General features: G+C 35.5%; 1 protein-coding gene across 1 annotated transcript in view; it reads left to right on the top strand.

Annotated features, from left to right (window-relative positions):
• LOC150079106 (sodium-dependent neutral amino acid transporter B(0)AT3-like) overlaps positions 1 to 18,343 on the top strand; it is a 341,694-nt gene that overhangs the window by 171,781 nt on the left and 151,570 nt on the right. Inside the window, exon 5 of the mRNA XM_090383850.1 lies at positions 12,836 to 12,997. Coding sequence (XP_090239976.1) covers positions 12,836 to 12,997 — 162 coding nt within the window. The remainder of the gene's footprint in view (positions 1 to 12,835; positions 12,998 to 18,343) is intronic.

The raw sequence follows: 18,343 nt of genomic DNA, 5'->3' as shown, positions 1-18,343 counted from the left end.
TATATTCTGTAAAATAATTATTTAACACCAATTTTAGACTATCATGTGGGATGCTAGTAAATAAATTTTTGAAATCATATGTATTTATATGTTTGATGCTATTCATATTGTTCTTTATAAAGGTTAAAATAGGTCTATTGTTATTAATAATTCTGGAGGAATCTATAGCCTTGAAAATCATGCTGAGCAATTCAACTAGCTTACTATGTGGGACTTTTGAGTAGCTATTTCTACAAGATGTAATAAATCTGAAACTAATAGGCGATTTGTGAAACTTGGGAATACCATACAAATACGGAAAATTAGTATTATAGTTACTAATTTTTAACCTTTTTTGTATAGCCAGTAGCTTTTTGGTAATAGTACCAAGGTTACAGTTAGATTTAGTATATGTAGCACTGCTATGTAGTTCATTGTATAATAGTGTGGCATAGAATTTTTTGCAGATGAAACTGTAATTATTAGCGGCCTTATCTATAGTTGTTATGATAAATATATCCTGTAACTCCTTTAAATGTCGTTTGATTAACTGCATATTATATCTTTTGCTATCTCTAATGGTATGATGCTTCCTATGTAAAAGCATACTAAATATATGTTGTTTAAAATCGCTATTAGTAAGAACTAGCCAATTATAGAAGGCCTCTAGTGGTAAATTAAACTTATAGGCCAATTTAAGGCAAAAATGCATAAGGTCAGAATGTATTAGTTTGGTTATAAGATTAGCATTAAGGCTAGTGTTAGGTCTGTATTTAAAACCGTAGGAAAGAACAGATCTCAATTCCTGGTGAGGAACCAGGTTAAGATTACCAGTAATTACATGCCCATGATGTAAGTCAACGAAATCATGGTATTGTGGTAAGTGGCAGTAGCAAATAGCATCCTGGTAGACATTATCTAAGTTGCAGGCTAGCTGCTTATAATTACAAGCAGTAAGCCCAAAAGGTTTATTGTAACTAAACCTAGTTACTATATTCCTATTACTGAGTGGAAAACTGCTAACATGTTTATTTAATATCTCCTTTAACGGTAAGTAGTCAAATATAATGTTACTGAATTTAATATTGATATAGATGTTATGGATAACAGGTTTATTACATAGACGATATTTAAAAATATCCCTAAGTAAGTGGTCAAGATGCTGGTTACGATGTGAATATGTCTGGTTAATTTTTTCTAAGGCTTTTAACTTGCTATGCTTGAGGCCGAATAAGATATCATGTATGAGTTTAATATTTATAACATTTTTATCCCAAGTATCCAGCATGTCGGTAAATTTTCCTAAAGTATGCTTAGTGCGCATTTGAATGCCAGTACCAGTATTGTTAAAAACTTTGTTTCTCATCTTACTACGTGGCAATTTAGGCTGGGATCTATTAGCCATATGAAAAAGTTTATAAACACAAGTATCTAAACTACCAATATTATAATTACGTCCATTAAACAAACTATTGAGACCATAAGGGTACAGGGTTTTATATTTAAGAATATTGCAGTTTTCACGTTGTAATCTAATGCTGTGTCTATGTTCAATATCTAATATAGTAATAGAAATATTATCGAAACTATGTGTTTGGAAGTGCTGCAGTTCAATGTCATTTTTATTAACAAAATTATTAATATGGGATCTGTGCCCATTAATTCTAATATGTAATTCACCTCCTGTTTGTCCAATATACTTAGCCATACACGTATTACATGTAATTAGGTAAATAGCTCCCCTAGAATGGCAGAAAACCGGATCATAGGTATTATGGGAGACATGTTTAATGTTCATGGCCGGGCAAGTTTGACATCTCATATTGTTGCATTTGTTGAATTTTAAGTATAGCTCCGATGCAAAAGTCCTCGTGTCCAAATGTAAGTTATTGTCTATAGTATCATTAACCGGGCGGTTACTTGGTAAGCCTAATACATTAGATGCAACATGGCTATTTTGGTTACTTATCGGATCACTCATAGCCATAGTAGAATACCCATGAGTGATCCGATAAGTAACCAAAATAGCCATGTTGCATCTAATGTATTAGGCTTACCAAGTAACCGCCCGGTTAATGATACTATAGACAATAACTTACATTTGGACACGAGGACTTTTGCATCGGAGCTATACTTAAAATTCAACAAATGCAACAATATGAGATGTCAAACTTGCCCGGCCATGAACATTAAACATGTCTCCCATAATACCTATGATCCGGTTTTCTGCCATTCTAGGGGAGCTATTTACCTAATTACATGTAATACGTGTATGGCTAAGTATATTGGACAAACAGGAGGTGAATTACATATTAGAATTAATGGGCACAGATCCCATATTAATAATTTTGTTAATAAAAATGACATTGAACTGCAGCACTTCCAAACACATAGTTTCGATAATATTTCTATTACTATATTAGATATTGAACATAGACACAGCATTAGATTACAACGTGAAAACTGCAATATTCTTAAATATAAAACCCTGTACCCTTATGGTCTCAATAGTTTGTTTAATGGACGTAATTATAATATTGGTAGTTTAGATACTTGTGTTTATAAACTTTTTCATATGGCTAATAGATCCCAGCCTAAATTGCCACGTAGTAAGATGAGAAACAAAGTTTTTAACAATACTGGTACTGGCATTCAAATGCGCACTAAGCATACTTTAGGAAAATTTACCGACATGCTGGATACTTGGGATAAAAATGTTATAAATATTAAACTCATACATGATATCTTATTCGGCCTCAAGCATAGCAAGTTAAAAGCCTTAGAAAAAATTAACCAGACATATTCACATCGTAACCAGCATCTTGACCACTTACTTAGGGATATTTTTAAATATCGTCTATGTAATAAACCTGTTATCCATAACATCTATATCAATATTAAATTCAGTAACATTATATTTGACTACTTACCGTTAAAGGAGATATTAAATAAACATGTTAGCAGTTTTCCACTCAGTAATAGGAATATAGTAACTAGGTTTAGTTACAATAAACCTTTTGGGCTTACTGCTTGTAATTATAAGCAGCTAGCCTGCAACTTAGATAATGTCTACCAGGATGCTATTTGCTACTGCCACTTACCACAATACCATGATTTCGTTGACTTACATCATGGGCATGTAATTACTGGTAATCTTAACCTGGTTCCTCACCAGGAATTGAGATCTGTTCTTTCCTACGGTTTTAAATACAGACCTAACACTAGCCTTAATGCTAATCTTATAACCAAACTAATACATTCTGACCTTATGCATTTTTGCCTTAAATTGGCCTATAAGTTTAATTTACCACTAGAGGCCTTCTATAATTGGCTAGTTCTTACTAATAGCGATTTTAAACAACATATATTTAGTATGCTTTTACATAGGAAGCATCATACCATTAGAGATAGCAAAAGATATAATATGCAGTTAATCAAACGACATTTAAAGGAGTTACAGGATATATTTATCATAACAACTATAGATAAGGCCGCTAATAATTACAGTTTCATCTGCAAAAAATTCTATGCCACACTATTATACAATGAACTACATAGCAGTGCTACATATACTAAATCTAACTGTAACCTTGGTACTATTACCAAAAAGCTACTGGCTATACAAAAAAGGTTAAAAATTAGTAACTATAATACTAATTTTCCGTATTTGTATGGTATTCCCAAGTTTCACAAATCGCCTATTAGTTTCAGATTTATTACATCTTGTAGAAATAGCTACTCAAAAGTCCCACATAGTAAGCTAGTTGAATTGCTCAGCATGATTTTCAAGGCTATAGATTCCTCCAGAATTATTAATAACAATAGACCTATTTTAACCTTTATAAAGAACAATATGAATAGCATCAAACATATAAATACATATGATTTCAAAAATTTATTTACTAGCATCCCACATGATAGTCTAAAATTGGTGTTAAATAATTATTTTACAGAATATAGCCAAATTTTACCCTGCCAACGTAATTATTGGGATAACTTGATTAATCTTTGTATTTCCAACAGCTATATTTATAATGGTAGTAATATTTTCATACAGCATGCTGGCATTGCCATGGGGGCGAGTAGCTCGTGTCTCATCGCCAACTTATATCTGCATCATTTTGAAAACAACTTTGTTAAAGATATCCATATGTTCAGATATATTGATGACCTAATTGTGTTCAACAATACTAGCTTTCTTACAGAAGCGGTTAAACACTACCCGCAGGAGTTGGTTCTAGAAGTCACTAACAACGGTGACCCTTTTAAAGTAGCATATCTGGACATAGATATTCAGATTAATAATAATACACTATCTACCAAGCTATTTGACAAACGCAAAGAATTCAATTTCAAAACTATAGACTTAACCCGTTGGGGTACTAATATCTCTGTACGTATACTTAAAAACATTATAGTGACACAAACTATCAGAAGAGTATATATTTGTAATAATAAAAGTGATGTTATATATGCGCTTATCGATCTTAAGCATAAATTATTGGATAACGGTTTCCCATATAATTTCATTTTGAAACATATGAGTACTGCTTTATCCATAGCACTAAAAAAGTACCACGATAATTTAAACCAGTTGGAAATTATCGAAAATATTAGGCAGGCAGTTTATTAAACTGTTATATACATTTTGGATATTGCCGTGGTCTTAATGTAATCATTATTGTTTTTTAATATAGGGTATAGATATAGCGAGTGGTGTACTAATTAGCCTTTGTATATACATGTACATACTAGGGACTGCTGTTTTGAACTCGCTATATATAGCTTACGCCTTAGAAAAGTGGTACCTATATGGGTTCTTTACAGTAGGAATGAATTCTATATTATACTAGGATTTCTCTTCTACATCTGAGTATTATTGGTTTTGTTTTCTCTATTATAGAGGGCGCTATTATGCTTGTTCATCCAAAAAACACCGGCTAATTCTTGACAAATCTTAGGTGGCGCATGACGCTTTGTAGTTATATAAGTCTAGTGAGGTTGCTGCAGGCGTTTTGTTTTTCCCGCCTTGGGCTACGGTAAAGTATGCTTGGTAGATTCCTTACGGGGTTTTTACCATGTCCCCTCTTTTGTTCTCTAAGCATTACTGACAATCCGACCTTATCTGACAGGTTCCGTCTTTCGTTCTCTTAGCATTACTGACAATTTGACTTTATCTGACATTATTTATGTCCTACTTAAAGTAAACTTTATTAGGAATTAGCCATTCCGTTTTTTCCTTTTTCTTTTTCTTCTTTTTCTTTTTATTCGATTGATATATTTTTACAGGACTTTACTACCTAACCAGGATCCCTACTTTTAGGGTCGGGAAGTTACGCTCCCGGTTAATATCCGATGTACTATCGATAAATTGACCTTTTCTTTCTTTTTGCTTTTAGCTTTCCTCTTGCCTTATTTTTCATACCTCGCGAACTATTAGAGTAATTCGAGGGGGAGTGAGGTACTATTGCTCTACTATACATTTTTCCGTTCTCCTTCGGTTAGCTTTATTAGCTATTTTCTGCAAAATTTTATGCTAAATTGTGTTCAGCAAAAATTTTAATAATTACTCAGTTATGCTTATAATGTGGTAGCGATCGGTCGGGCTAAATATCATCCAGCCTGTATCATTTATAAATTGTTGTTATGTATTACGGTACGACACTTGTTGTTTTGGCATTCTAGACTTACATTTGTCTCAAATCTTACGTTAATGTTATACTAAATTATTCCACATTTCCACTATTATATTATTTTGGCGTTAGTATACAGGCAGATGATAACAGAAACCGATGGCTCAGTCTAGCATGGGTTGGTTATTTTGTAAGGGTTTAGCCCTCGACAAAGTTCCTTGCAAAATAATTTTCCTGTGTTGGGCTTATTATTTTATTATTTTATTAATTTACTTAATATGATTTATATTTTGGTTTTCATGTATACTGGAGATATGGCAGGACTATGGCTATATGGATTTTCAAACTTTAAAGATATTAACTTTACACTATAACGTATCTATTTAGTATATACATAACGTCCGATGTAATGTTCGATCGTTTGATGGCATTAATTGGGTGTTCTATATATTACACTTTAACTATAATTTTACATCTTTACAACCTAAACTCAGTAATTTTATGGATGCTATATATATATATATATATATATATATATATATATATATATATATCAGTCACAGTGCAGTCATTCAAAGGTAATTTACGACATATATGGTTAAAACATTGGAGGAGGAGGCCCCTTCCTATTCCATTGTTAATTAGTATTAGTATTAGTAACGGCCGCATGGTGCAAGAAAGCCTATGGCTTATGCTGCACCAGCCAAAAAAAAAAAAAAAAATCCGAACAAAACAATGATAAAAACAAAAAAAAAAAAAGTAATAATAAATAAATAACTAAATAATAATAATTAATAAATAAAAAAAAATAATAAAAAGGAAATTAAACCTATCATCCTATGTGCTTCCCTTACCCAAAAGTACTATCCAGATGACCTTTGAATTTCCCCAAACTGTCGGCCTCTACCACCCATGAAGGCAACTTATTCCAGTAATTTATAACTCGCTGGCTAAAATAGAACTTCCTGCAATCCAATCTAAACATTTCCCCCCGTAACTTGAATTTATGTCCCCTAGTTCTAGCATCATTTATAATCTTGAAAATTTTGTCCTCATTCATTTTACTGATGCCTCTCAGAGCCTTAAACACCTCAATCAAATCTCCTCTAAGGTGTCTAGTTTCCAAACTCTGCAACCCACATATTCGAAGTCTTTCTTCATAAGGACGCCCTTTTGCCGATCTCACCAGGCGAGTTACCCTTCTTTGCACCCTTTCAAGAAGCTCGATGTCTTTCTTCAGGTGCGGTCTCCATACTTGAACACAGTATTCCAAGTGTGGTCTAACATAAGCCTTATATAATGGGATTATCACGTCCCTATCTCTACTTGCAAAAGTTCGATAGATCATCGATAGGACACCATGGGCCTTCCTTGCAACCTGTTTACAATGCTCAGAGAATTTCATGTCTGACCGTATCGTAACACCCAAGTCCCTTTCCTCCAGTACTGGCTTTAGTTGAACTCCACCAAGTGAATAAGTTTTTTTGGGATTACTGTTTCCCAGGTGTAATACCTTACACTTTGTTGGATTAAAGCACAGCTGCCATTTTTCTGACCATTCCTGAAGTCTATCTAGGTCTCTCTGAAGAAGCTCAGCTTGACAGTGATCATTAACTACTCTCCCAATTTTAACATCATCTGCAAATTTAGACATCACGCCCTCTATCCCTTCATCAATGTCGTTTATGAAAATTAAAAACAACAGTGGTCCTAATACTGATCCTTGGGGAACCCCACTTCTTACATCAACCCAATCTGAGGAATAGCCATTTATCACAACCCTCTGCCTCCTGCCCTGAAGCCATCCTTCTATCCATCTAAGGATTTTCCCAGTGATTCCAACCTGTTCCAGCTTATAAAGCAACCGCTCATGTGGGACTGAGTCAAAAGCTTTGCTGAAATCTAAATAAACAATGTCGAAATTATTCCCTAAATCCAGCTCGTGAGTGACCCTTTCGAAATAGCGAACCAGATTTGTTAAACATGATTTTCCCTTTACGAAACCATGCTGAGTATCCTTGAGAATTTCAATTCGATCCAAATGATCCTGAATTCCACCCTTGATCATTGCCTCCATGATTTTCCCTACTACTGAAGTCAAGACTGACAGGTCGATAATTTCCAACTTCACTTTTAGAGCCACCCTTATGTATGGGAGATACATTTGCACTTTTCCAATCCAAGGGAATCTCCCCAGAGTCTAATGATGCTCGCATAATTAGCCTCAATGGTTCAATGCACTCGCTTGCTGCCTCTCTTAAGATTATAGGATATATTCCATCAACTCCAGGAGCCTTACTGGTCTGTAGGCTCGAAAGTTTTTTCATTAAATAATCTTGCGAAATTTCAATATCACTAATTACATATTTTTTAACTTCGCTCCCACAATTTCCCTTTGCCACAAAAGGCTTTTCATTTGTAAATATCGATGCAAAATAACTGTTGAGTTCATCTGCAACGGCAGCTGGTGTATTTATTACTATCCCCTTTCCCTTACATAAAGGTCCGATCTGGTTTGTCCTGCTCTTCTTGGCATTTATATATGTGAAGAATTCTTTATCCCCCCTCTTTGCTCTGTTTGCTAGTGATTTCTCATAAACTGCCTTTGCCTGTCGAACCTTTTCTGTGGCTCTATTACACATCACCTTGTAGCTGTTATAGGCTTCAGTACTTTTTATTGTTCTGTAACCTTTCCATGCCACCTTTTTCTGCTCAAGTAATGCGGCAACTTCACTAGTCATCCAACTTGGAACCCTCCTCGTGGAGTATTTTTTTAATGGTGTATACGCATTCAAGGCATCTGTGATTAATGTTTTAAAAGCGTACCACAGTTCAATTGTATTCATTCTCTGCGCGATATCTACCCAGTTAATAGAGGCCATGTAGTACCTTAAGGCATCGTAATTTCCTTTTCTGAAATTAAAACCCATTCCTTTGCCTTTTACTTCTGCTACCTCTCTCGTCATCATCCACCGTAGAACTCCGTGATCACTTCCTGCTACTGGTTCCTCTACTGTCAGCCCTGTTATGTCATCTGATTCATGTGTGATGATGAGGTCTAGGATATTCTTTTCTCTAGTATTTTCCCTGACATGTTGATACAAATAACAGTCATCTAGTTGATTTAAAAATTTTGTTCCCCATGTCGAGTTTCCTTCCCATTTACTCCAATCAATTAGAGGCAGATTGAAATCACCCATAATAAGGCATTGACGCTTACTTGCCCATTCCATTTGCATGTAGAGGCTTTTGTCATAATCTTCACAATCACCTGGTCTGTAGATTACTCCTACTCGCATTATACCTTTGTTTCCAACTATCTCACACCATACAGACTCTATACTAGCATGTGAGACGTCTGAATCCGGGAAAGCTATCGTCGCACTCAGGCTGCTTCTGATAAGAAGCATTACCCCACCACCCCTTCTATCTAACCTATCCTTCCTAAATACATTATACAAGCCGTACTGAAACTCATCATCCCCAATTTCCGGGTGGCACCACGTCTCTGTAAGCCCTATTATGTCCGCGTTACTTGTTTTAACCAGCAGTTCGAATTCGCTCATTTTATTGACGACACTTCTAACGTTACTGTATAAACAATTAAGATTTACTGTTCTTGTACATTTAACAACCCTAACACAACCCTTGAAGTTTTTTAGGCTCTCTTCCCTGGCATTAATGGGCAGCAGAATTTAAAAGAGGAAGGGAGAAATGACCCATTTGGAAGACCTGCAACGTCCATCACTCTACTAGTTGTTGACAATGTGCATGAGCTAGTAACGAATGATTGACGAGTGACAGTTCGGTACACTGCCAGCGTCTTGGGTATCTCATTTGGACATGTGTACCATATAATAACAGCGGTTCTCGCTATGAAAAAGGTGTCAGCATGATGGATCCTCTTAGTTGTTGACAGCAGATCAAAACGGCACAAGGGTTGTCATATCAAGTAAACATTTGTATCGTTTTTAAGCAGAAGCAACAAAGTTTTACAAGGTTTGTGACCACGAATGGGATTCATCAGTCCATCAGTCTCAGTTAGAGACAAAGGAGCATTCCAAACAATGGAAACAGCTCTTCTCTCCCTCCAAAGAAAGCTAAGTCGATTCCTTTTGCTGGCAAGGCAATGCCATCGGTTTTTCGGGATGTTGATTAAGTATTGCTAGTTCATTACCTTCAGAAAAGCCAGAGAGTCACAGGGTCATATTATGCTGAACTTGTGAGGCGTTTGCTTGAAAATATCGAAGATAAACGATGAAGAAAACACAGCAAAGGAGTCTTATTCTACCAGGACAACGCGCCTGCTCACAAGTCTGTAATTTCCATGGTTAAATTAGAAGAGTGCGGTTTTGAAATCTTAGACCATCCCTCATATTCACTAGATGAAGCACCATAAGACTTCCACATATTTCCTAATTTGAAAAAATTCCTGGCTGTCATCCATTTTCCCTTCGACAGCGACGTCATTGGGGCAGTGGACGGATTCTTGGAGGCCCAAGAGAAAAATCTTTCTTCGCAGCTGGCATCAATGCATTGAAGCATCAGCGAGAAAAGTATATCGACTCCAAAGGGGACTATGTTGAAAAGTAACATGTTACTAGATTCTTCAAATAAACTCTTCATATTCAGGCTATGAACTTTTCGAACGTCCCTCGCATGGTATTCCCCTTCTCTAGAGCATACCCTAGTACTTTTCTTCATGCTGGCTATTAATACCTTCTGTGTTCGCTCGTTATCTCAGATGTCATGTTAATCAACAGTCAGTGATGGCAGACATGCTTATGCCATGCTTTCTCACCCATAACAGTACTCAAAGGCAAAGGTTATTTGATATTTTGCTAACGTGCCCATCGGCTGGACATTACCTGTAAACTAGTGTATATTGCTTAGTATATTGCCTAGTGTTTATTAAAATACTTGTCGATCATTTAGCCGCCACTGGGCCATAGAGAGACGTCTATTAGAGGTTTTTATATCTGGTGGAGAAGTCTGAATGTTAGGTCTTGACGTGAAATTGTAAGAGTTGGTTTTTTTTGTCTCCATCGTTTTAATAATTAAACGATAAAGACAAAAATAACAGTGCTAACACTTTAGAAGAGAATTTTAAGGTTACAAAAGAAGAAATATACCAGATAAAAGAGCTACCTAGAAAGTGAGTCAATGAAATAAGCAACATTTTGATAATTAATCCTCGTTCGCCCAGATTTAGGCGAGGCACATCGGATGAGAGTAAAGCTCAGTGCGGCCAGAAAAAAAAAAAAAAAAACTGCAGTCACCGGAAGACATCAGAAACGGCTCTTCACAGGTGGCAAATGAATAGAAAATGTCTGTCTCGTGAACGTGAGGAGAGGTCTAGGATTGTAGTTGTGCAGGTGATCAAGTGGCCGGTATAGGTTCGGGAACGTGATGCTCTTTATAAAAATAATTAAAGCGGTTTAAACGTGGTTTAAATTGCAGTTCTCTTAATGGCAATAACCCGTAAAGTTAACGACTCGAATAAAGTCATGATTACGGAGAGGTCAAGGAGTTAAATTTGGCCTGCGAAGAGAACGGACAGTTTCTGTAGAAAATATAAAAGTGTGCAGTTTCATAAAAAAAACCAAACGTGTGATTTAGATATTGTACGAGTGAGTTAATAGAAAGAGAGGATAACGGGACACGCGCAAAGAAGAGCTACCAAGGTATGAATAAAGTGAAAAAAGGTCGTACTCCATGCAGTTATCTGACGGCACCTACTAATCACAGGATCATCGAGCCAGTAGCTCGGGAGGAGAAGAGTTAATCCCAGGATCAAAAAGGAATCACAAAAGAATACCACAGCAGAATTCTGAAGAAGAACCCACATCGGCGGCAAGAGGAAGGCAACGAGAAAAAACAAAGGGGGAGGAGAGGTGATCATCTGATATAGCAAGAAGTAGAACAGTAAGAGAATTTAATTCTCTCACTATGAGGTCAGGAAGTTAAAAAATAATAATAATAAATAATAAAACAAAATTCATAACTGTTTAAAGTATCTTCGACATTGGCGGTAAAGAAGGAAATAATAGTAACTTTCTTCATAGTGATTAATGAATTTATTTAAGTTCCACAGCTCGCAAAGAAAACATGTGGTTAATTTAGTTGATGAGCGTGCCAATGCTGATTTTTTTAAAAAAAAAATGTACTAGGTTAGTTATTTTATATTGGCTGTGTAGACCGCACTAGAACTGATAGTAAAATTTTCCACTTTATGTTGAGCCATAAAGAATGGCTAACAAGTCAGATTTTGAATTATAGAATACAAAACTGAATATAGAGAATTCTTGTGTAGGTAATTGTAATAACCAATAAAAATGCATAATTAATACACTTAATATAAAAAACAAAAACTTGTTTCAGAATCTGTAGTAACCCTATTAAAGCAAGACTGGAAATAGGAGTGAATGAGCAAGTTCTATGCTTTGGGTGAAGTCACGAGCAAAGCCAAGTGTTAATACACATGTATTTAGTATTAGCTATTAAAGAGTTTATCTAGCTAATTTTATTTATTTTTTGTTGTTGGTTTGTTAAACAATGTTTTGCTTTAAATAAATGTGTAGTTCTTCTGAAACCTATATTTGAAAGAAAAAATTCAACAAACAAAACCAGCTCTCAGATCCTGAGATTCTACTTTTAGTCAATGCAGTCATGGGGCGTAATAGTGCTCGATGAGACGCGCGCTGTTAACAAGAAAAATAAAAAAAATCGAGTAGCAATCCTTGTCAGAACTGAGAGTTGGGTACAAAAAAAAAATTATATATATTCTGCAACTGACGATCAAACCAGGCCCAAAGAAATAAAACCACAAAGTCTCACTAAATTTATAGACCTTTACGTACCAAAGCTTCGCTTGTGCGAGTACCAGTTCATATAAATGTCGTGTAAATTTAACCATCGTATCACGTATGTTCACACAATCCCAGTAAATTTTTTTTAATACAACATTACTAAATATTTAACCATTATATAAGAAAACAGAGTGCTCATTGCACCTTCATATTATGTCTTGTATATTTTAATGTATATTTGTATATTCTACTCCTTGTGCTGCGATTGAGATTCTTTCTCTCTCCAATTTAAAATGCACGTGAGTTGTCAAATTTCTTTTGAAATTATTCTATAATTTAAATTAACAAGCAATAAATTTGCTTAATGCGTTGCTGTAATTATTATCATTATTTTTATTTTTTTTATTTTTTCAGAAAAGCACAGCAACTCAATACTTTTGGTATCGAAAAACGCTGGATATTAGCAGTTCTATCGAGCGACCGGAAAGATTCAACTGGAAAATTGCACTCTGTCTTCTAGCTGCTTGGATACTGTGTTATCTTTGCATGAGTAAAGGCATTGCTTCCTCAGGAAAGGTGAACATTCCAATTTTCTACATTGTATTACATGTTCTTGTTCGTACTTAAAAAAAAAAAAAAAAAAAAAAAACTATCCGATATGTGTTCAAGGTGGTTAAGCAGTTTACCCACTTTTAAAAAAAACTAGAAAAATGACTTTTTTTGCATTGTAATCTGTGAACGCGAGAATTTTTTTTTTTTTTTTAATAATAAAATTTGACCACCAGAATGTAAGTGATTTATTCACTCTGAAAAGCAAATTAGTTTTGATGTTCGTTATAAAAGGAACAACTTGGAAACGCAGATTCCAGTGTTTTCGCGTCGTGGTCTTATTTTTCGTCATCATGATATAGACAAAAGCATAAAGCCGTTGCCCTAACTTAAGTAACAAATCCAGTCAAGTTAGTTTTTTAAATGTTGTCTAAAGATAAAGCAGTTTTAATTAAACCAGGAATTGTGAATTTCCACCCTTTAAGCCTATTAAGATAGAAAAATGTCCCGAGACACCTTTATTCTAGAAGAATTCTAGTAAATATCTTTTATAGATATTTATAAAGCATCTCTCGAAGATGATGTTGTAGGGTTTTAGGCTCATCAGCAACTTAGGCCATATTGCGTTGTACATAATATGTCTGTAAATTGGGCGTGTTCTGTTGTCTATTTGCTGTTTGCCGGACTGGACGAAAAACCCGACTTACCATAGAAAAACCATGTTGCCTTCGACTGAGATTGTGTAACTCGGCCACACGTTGTGAAATAGACCCATAAAAATTCTTCAAGACATCGATTCAATTACAATACAAAAAATACCTTTTTGTATTGTAATTAGTATATGTGGGAACTGAATTTTAATTAGGAAATTTTAATATTAGGAAATATTATTGATCAGCGGTTGTTCTCGTAGGTAAAAATTTTAATGAAATTATAAAATAAAATTTACTGTGACTTAAATCAAAACGTGTATAATTTATATTAGCAATTACATTTCAGCTGAAGAATAAACAAATATGGTTAGCTTGGGGTGTTTACTCTTTGTCTATCTATTTGGTTGCTTAAATTTTTACATGAAAATTAATCTGGTCCAGTTTAAGATGATAATGAAAATATGTAAAACCAAGGTCACATATATTGGACTTCTTAACTCCCTCGTAATCAGCCTGCACATCATCGGTGCTCAGTGCTCTATTACAGAGAGATGTGGTTATCCCGCTAGAACACGTATGTTTCCACGTAAGGGACATTTTTTGTGCATTAACTTTTTCCATAATGACAGGCGCTTTTGAGGAGTTTAGAATGTCTGACAACCTTTTTTAAAAGCGTAGCGAAGAGTGCTTCCAGCTACCTGATAGACTCAAACTAGACGATTACATCTACTAATTTGATGTAATTTATTTCCAGGTTAACATGATTAAAAGGCATCTTCGCTATGGACAAGCTAATCCACAAACATTTCGCCTACGTGAAAATATCTCTAACAAAATACTTTTGTTGGCCCTAATGTCTCCACATTATTTTGCCTAGCATGCATGCCTTGTAAAAAAATCAAAAAGATTTTAAAAAATAGAAAAAACAAGATCTGGGGAACCCACACTGTTTAGTGAACAAAATGAACTCCATAACCAAGAAGACAAAAGAAAAATTCAAAACAAACTGATGAGAGGCGAACTGTAGCAAGAAGCTGGAACTTAATTAAAACGTAACCATCTGCGTGATACAAAGATGAATATTAACGGAGAATAATAACCTCCAACTTCAAATTTTAACGGATGGGATGGAGACTTAAACAGTCTGAAAGCGATGCAAGCTCTGAGCCTTGTACAAGTAAGAACAAAGGCAACTCATAAGCATATTATTAAAAAGAAGAACCAGAAAAATGTCACATTAAATCGAGCGGACTCTCATACAGTCTGATAGAGACTTGACCAAAGAAGAAGGTGTGGGTGGGGAAAAGGCGATCGAACAAGCACACTACAAGGTAACTCATGATGTACAGTATATAGTAAACTCAATGCTTCCACAATGAACACCTCTCATAATATAAATCAACTATCTTTGTTTTGCTTATATACTATTTTTCAACGTGTAACATTTTTTATTTGTAGCATCCATTTACTTTGAAAAACATTTTTTATTTGTAGCATCCATTTACTTTGAAAAACACTTGGCACACCCAGGATCCTGAGCTGGATTTTCTCTCTTCCAAATAAAGATTTATTTATTTCTTCTCCCTCTGAAGGCATAAAAATGAATATACACTGAATACATTAATGTACAATAGTGTTTACTTAACGTTTATATTTTTGGCTTAATTTAATCGTATGCTATATGTTTTATCATTTTATAAATAGTTTGTACATTTTTTGAAATAATATAACATACCCTCTAGTCAGAGGCTGTTAAATGGGGCTTTCGAAAGAGAAATAAACAAATAATAATAAGCAATCAGGAACATTTCCCTCAGTCAACAAAAGGTATCCCCCCCCCCCGAATGGTGGGAGTTTGTTGAAATGGTGAAACTTACTTGTATGTAAACAAGTTAGTTAATGTATGCAATACGTTACATTTAAGGCATATTCAATTTTTATTTCTTAAATTAACTGATTTTTTTTATGGAATTAATAGAAGTGAAGAGTGAATGGCTAATTATCTTGTTACCAGTTAATTACTAATTAATCAATAATAATAAGATTCTTTATTGACATAAATCGTTATTGGCATTAGTGATTCTTTACACAGAAAGCCAGAGGCATCTTACAATACATTGTCTATACAAGTGAACAAACAAACATACAGAGTTAAGCGACATTGAGAAGTTACGTAACTATTAAGAAATATTGTTCAAGATTTAGGCCTAAATGGTTGTCAAATGAACTAATGAGACTCGTGGCAGAGAAGAAAAATGAGTGGGATGCATATAAATTATTAGGCGACACAGAAACCTATGGCAGATATAAGCTAGTCTGTAATCAAGTCACAAAGGACATTAGGGCAACCGAAGGCAGATTACGAGAAATCTTTGGCAAAGGATGCTAAGAAAAACAGCAAGGATTTCTTTACTTATATGAACTCTAAAAGGAAGGGGATGAATCTGATTGGTCAACTTGATATCGGTGGTTCGACTGTTGATGATCCTGCTCAGATAGCAAATAAACTGAATGAGTATTTTTCATCTACATTCACACATGAGGATTTATTAAGGTTTTAAAATGGCAGAAGGTTATCAAATTGTAGGGGGATACTTAATGATTTTCTAATAACTGAAAGCAAAGTGGAGGAGAAATTGTTGAAGTTAAACGTAAGAAAGGAACCTGGGGTGGATGGAATCTATCCAGTTATATTAAATGAGGCAGCAAAGGAACTAAGCAAACCCTTAGCCATAATTATGAGAGCATACTTGGAATCAGGGGAGGTCCGCACGGACTGGAGATGTGCAAATGTATTCCCAATTCACAGAGGAGAATCGAAGGGTGACACGAGCAATTACAGACCAGTTAGTTTAACTTCTGTTCCGGGTAAAATAATGGAGTCACTGGTTAAAGATTCATTGCAGGATTATGTAGACAAGACTTCAGCAATAATTCAGACACAGAATGGGTTTGTTAAGGGAAAGTCTTGTCTGACAAATTTGATTGGATATTATGATGTGGTTACAAAGGAACTGGATGAAAAAATAAATTTGATATCATATACTTTGATTTCAGGAAAGCTTTTGACACTGTTGCGCACTGTACAAATTGGAGCAGAATGGTATTAAGGGTAAGTTGCTACAATGGATAAAAGGGTGATTGAGTGGGTGAAGACAGAGGGTGGTAATCAATGGGCGCTGCTCTTCGTGGACTAATGTTATTAGTGATGTCCCACAGGGTTCGGTGTTGGGCCCACTGTTGTTTTGTATATTTATCAATGATATTGATGAAGGTATATCAGGCTTAGTGTCGAAGTCTGCAAATGATACAAAGGTTGGCAGGGTTGTTAATGACAGTAATGGCAGTGTGCTACTGCAACAGGATCTAGAAAATTCGGGCAGATCGGCTGAGAAGTGGCAAATGAAGTTTAACATTGACAAATGCAAAGTACTGCATATGGATAGAAGTAACCCCAGAGAAACATACCAACCGTGTGGTGCTATATTTAGAGTTGTAGAAAATGAAAGACCTGGGAGTAATTGTGCAGTCAGATATGAAGTTTTCTGAGCAATGCAGACAGACTGCAAGAGCAGGTCATGGGGTTTTGTCAACGATATACAGGAATTTTGCTAGCAGGGAAAAGGCGGTGATTATCCCTTTGTATAAAGCAATGGTCAGGCCTCGCCTTGAGGTCTGGAGGCCTCATTTTAGGAAGGATGTAGATTTGCTTGAGCGTGTACAGAGAAGCGCAACAAGATTGGTGAGGAGAATGAAGGGATCCTCTTACTATGAGAGGCTTAAGTTCTTAAAATTGCAGCGGCTGGAGACTAGGCACCTGCGAGGTGATCTGATTGAGGTGTATAAGGCCTTAAATGGGTTGAGCACGCTGAATTCTGATGGGATTCTTCCACTTGATCAGATTACGAACCTAAGGGAACATAAATTCAATTGAGGAAAGACAGTTGTACAATAGATCTGCGGAAATTTGCCTTTAGCCAGCGGGTGGTTAATTGCTGGAACAAACTTCCATCTGTCGTTGTGGAACTTGATAGGTTAAATAAATAAATTCAAGGGAGAACTGTACAAACATTTAGAGGGAATGGTTGTGTGAATTTTTTTTTTTTTTTTGGTTGATGCTACATAAGCTCATCCGCTTGCTTTCTTGCATCACATGCCACTATTACATAAAATAATGAATAAAGATTAAAAAAAAGAAAAAGTAATAGTAATTAAAACGAAAAAGGACTGCAAGTTGAGCACAACATAAAATGACATCGGCTAACCAGGACCGGCACTTACATAATTGTCCTTTACAAACAGAAAGATAGGCAAGATGACATCGCGCTATGCCTTATCAGTAGACAACAGATCGATGTCGATGTTGAGCGAGTTAAGTGTCCAGAGTCACATTTGGGAAATGTCTCATGAAATTCTGTATTCTCTGGAGCCTTGAGCACAAGGAAGGGGTACTGCGGAGATGTCTTCTTAGAAAACGCCAAACAACCGTGCTCCAGATGTTGATGTGATCGTGATTAGATGAGCATAGATAAAGGAATGCTTTTATTTTTAACACTTGAGTTCCATGGACTGTGGACGTGTATTGCAGGTTGGAGCAGAGTGCAGATTTAGATGGCATGTAGATTTGTTGAGACCACAAGTTGGCCCCACTTTCAGCATCCAGAATTAGAGGTCCCATAGTTTCCTGGGCTGATGAGTGGTGCGGCAGACCAAACTTCCA

Source organism: Mastigoproctus giganteus, chromosome 10 (genome assembly GCF_048544385.1).
Source record: "Mastigoproctus giganteus isolate SK-2022 chromosome 10, ASM4854438v1, whole genome shotgun sequence".
Classification (NCBI taxonomy): Eukaryota; Metazoa; Arthropoda; class Arachnida; order Uropygi; family Thelyphonidae; genus Mastigoproctus; species Mastigoproctus giganteus.
Note: the sequence above shows the minus strand (reverse complement) of the source record. Positions and strands in the feature narration are given on the sequence as shown.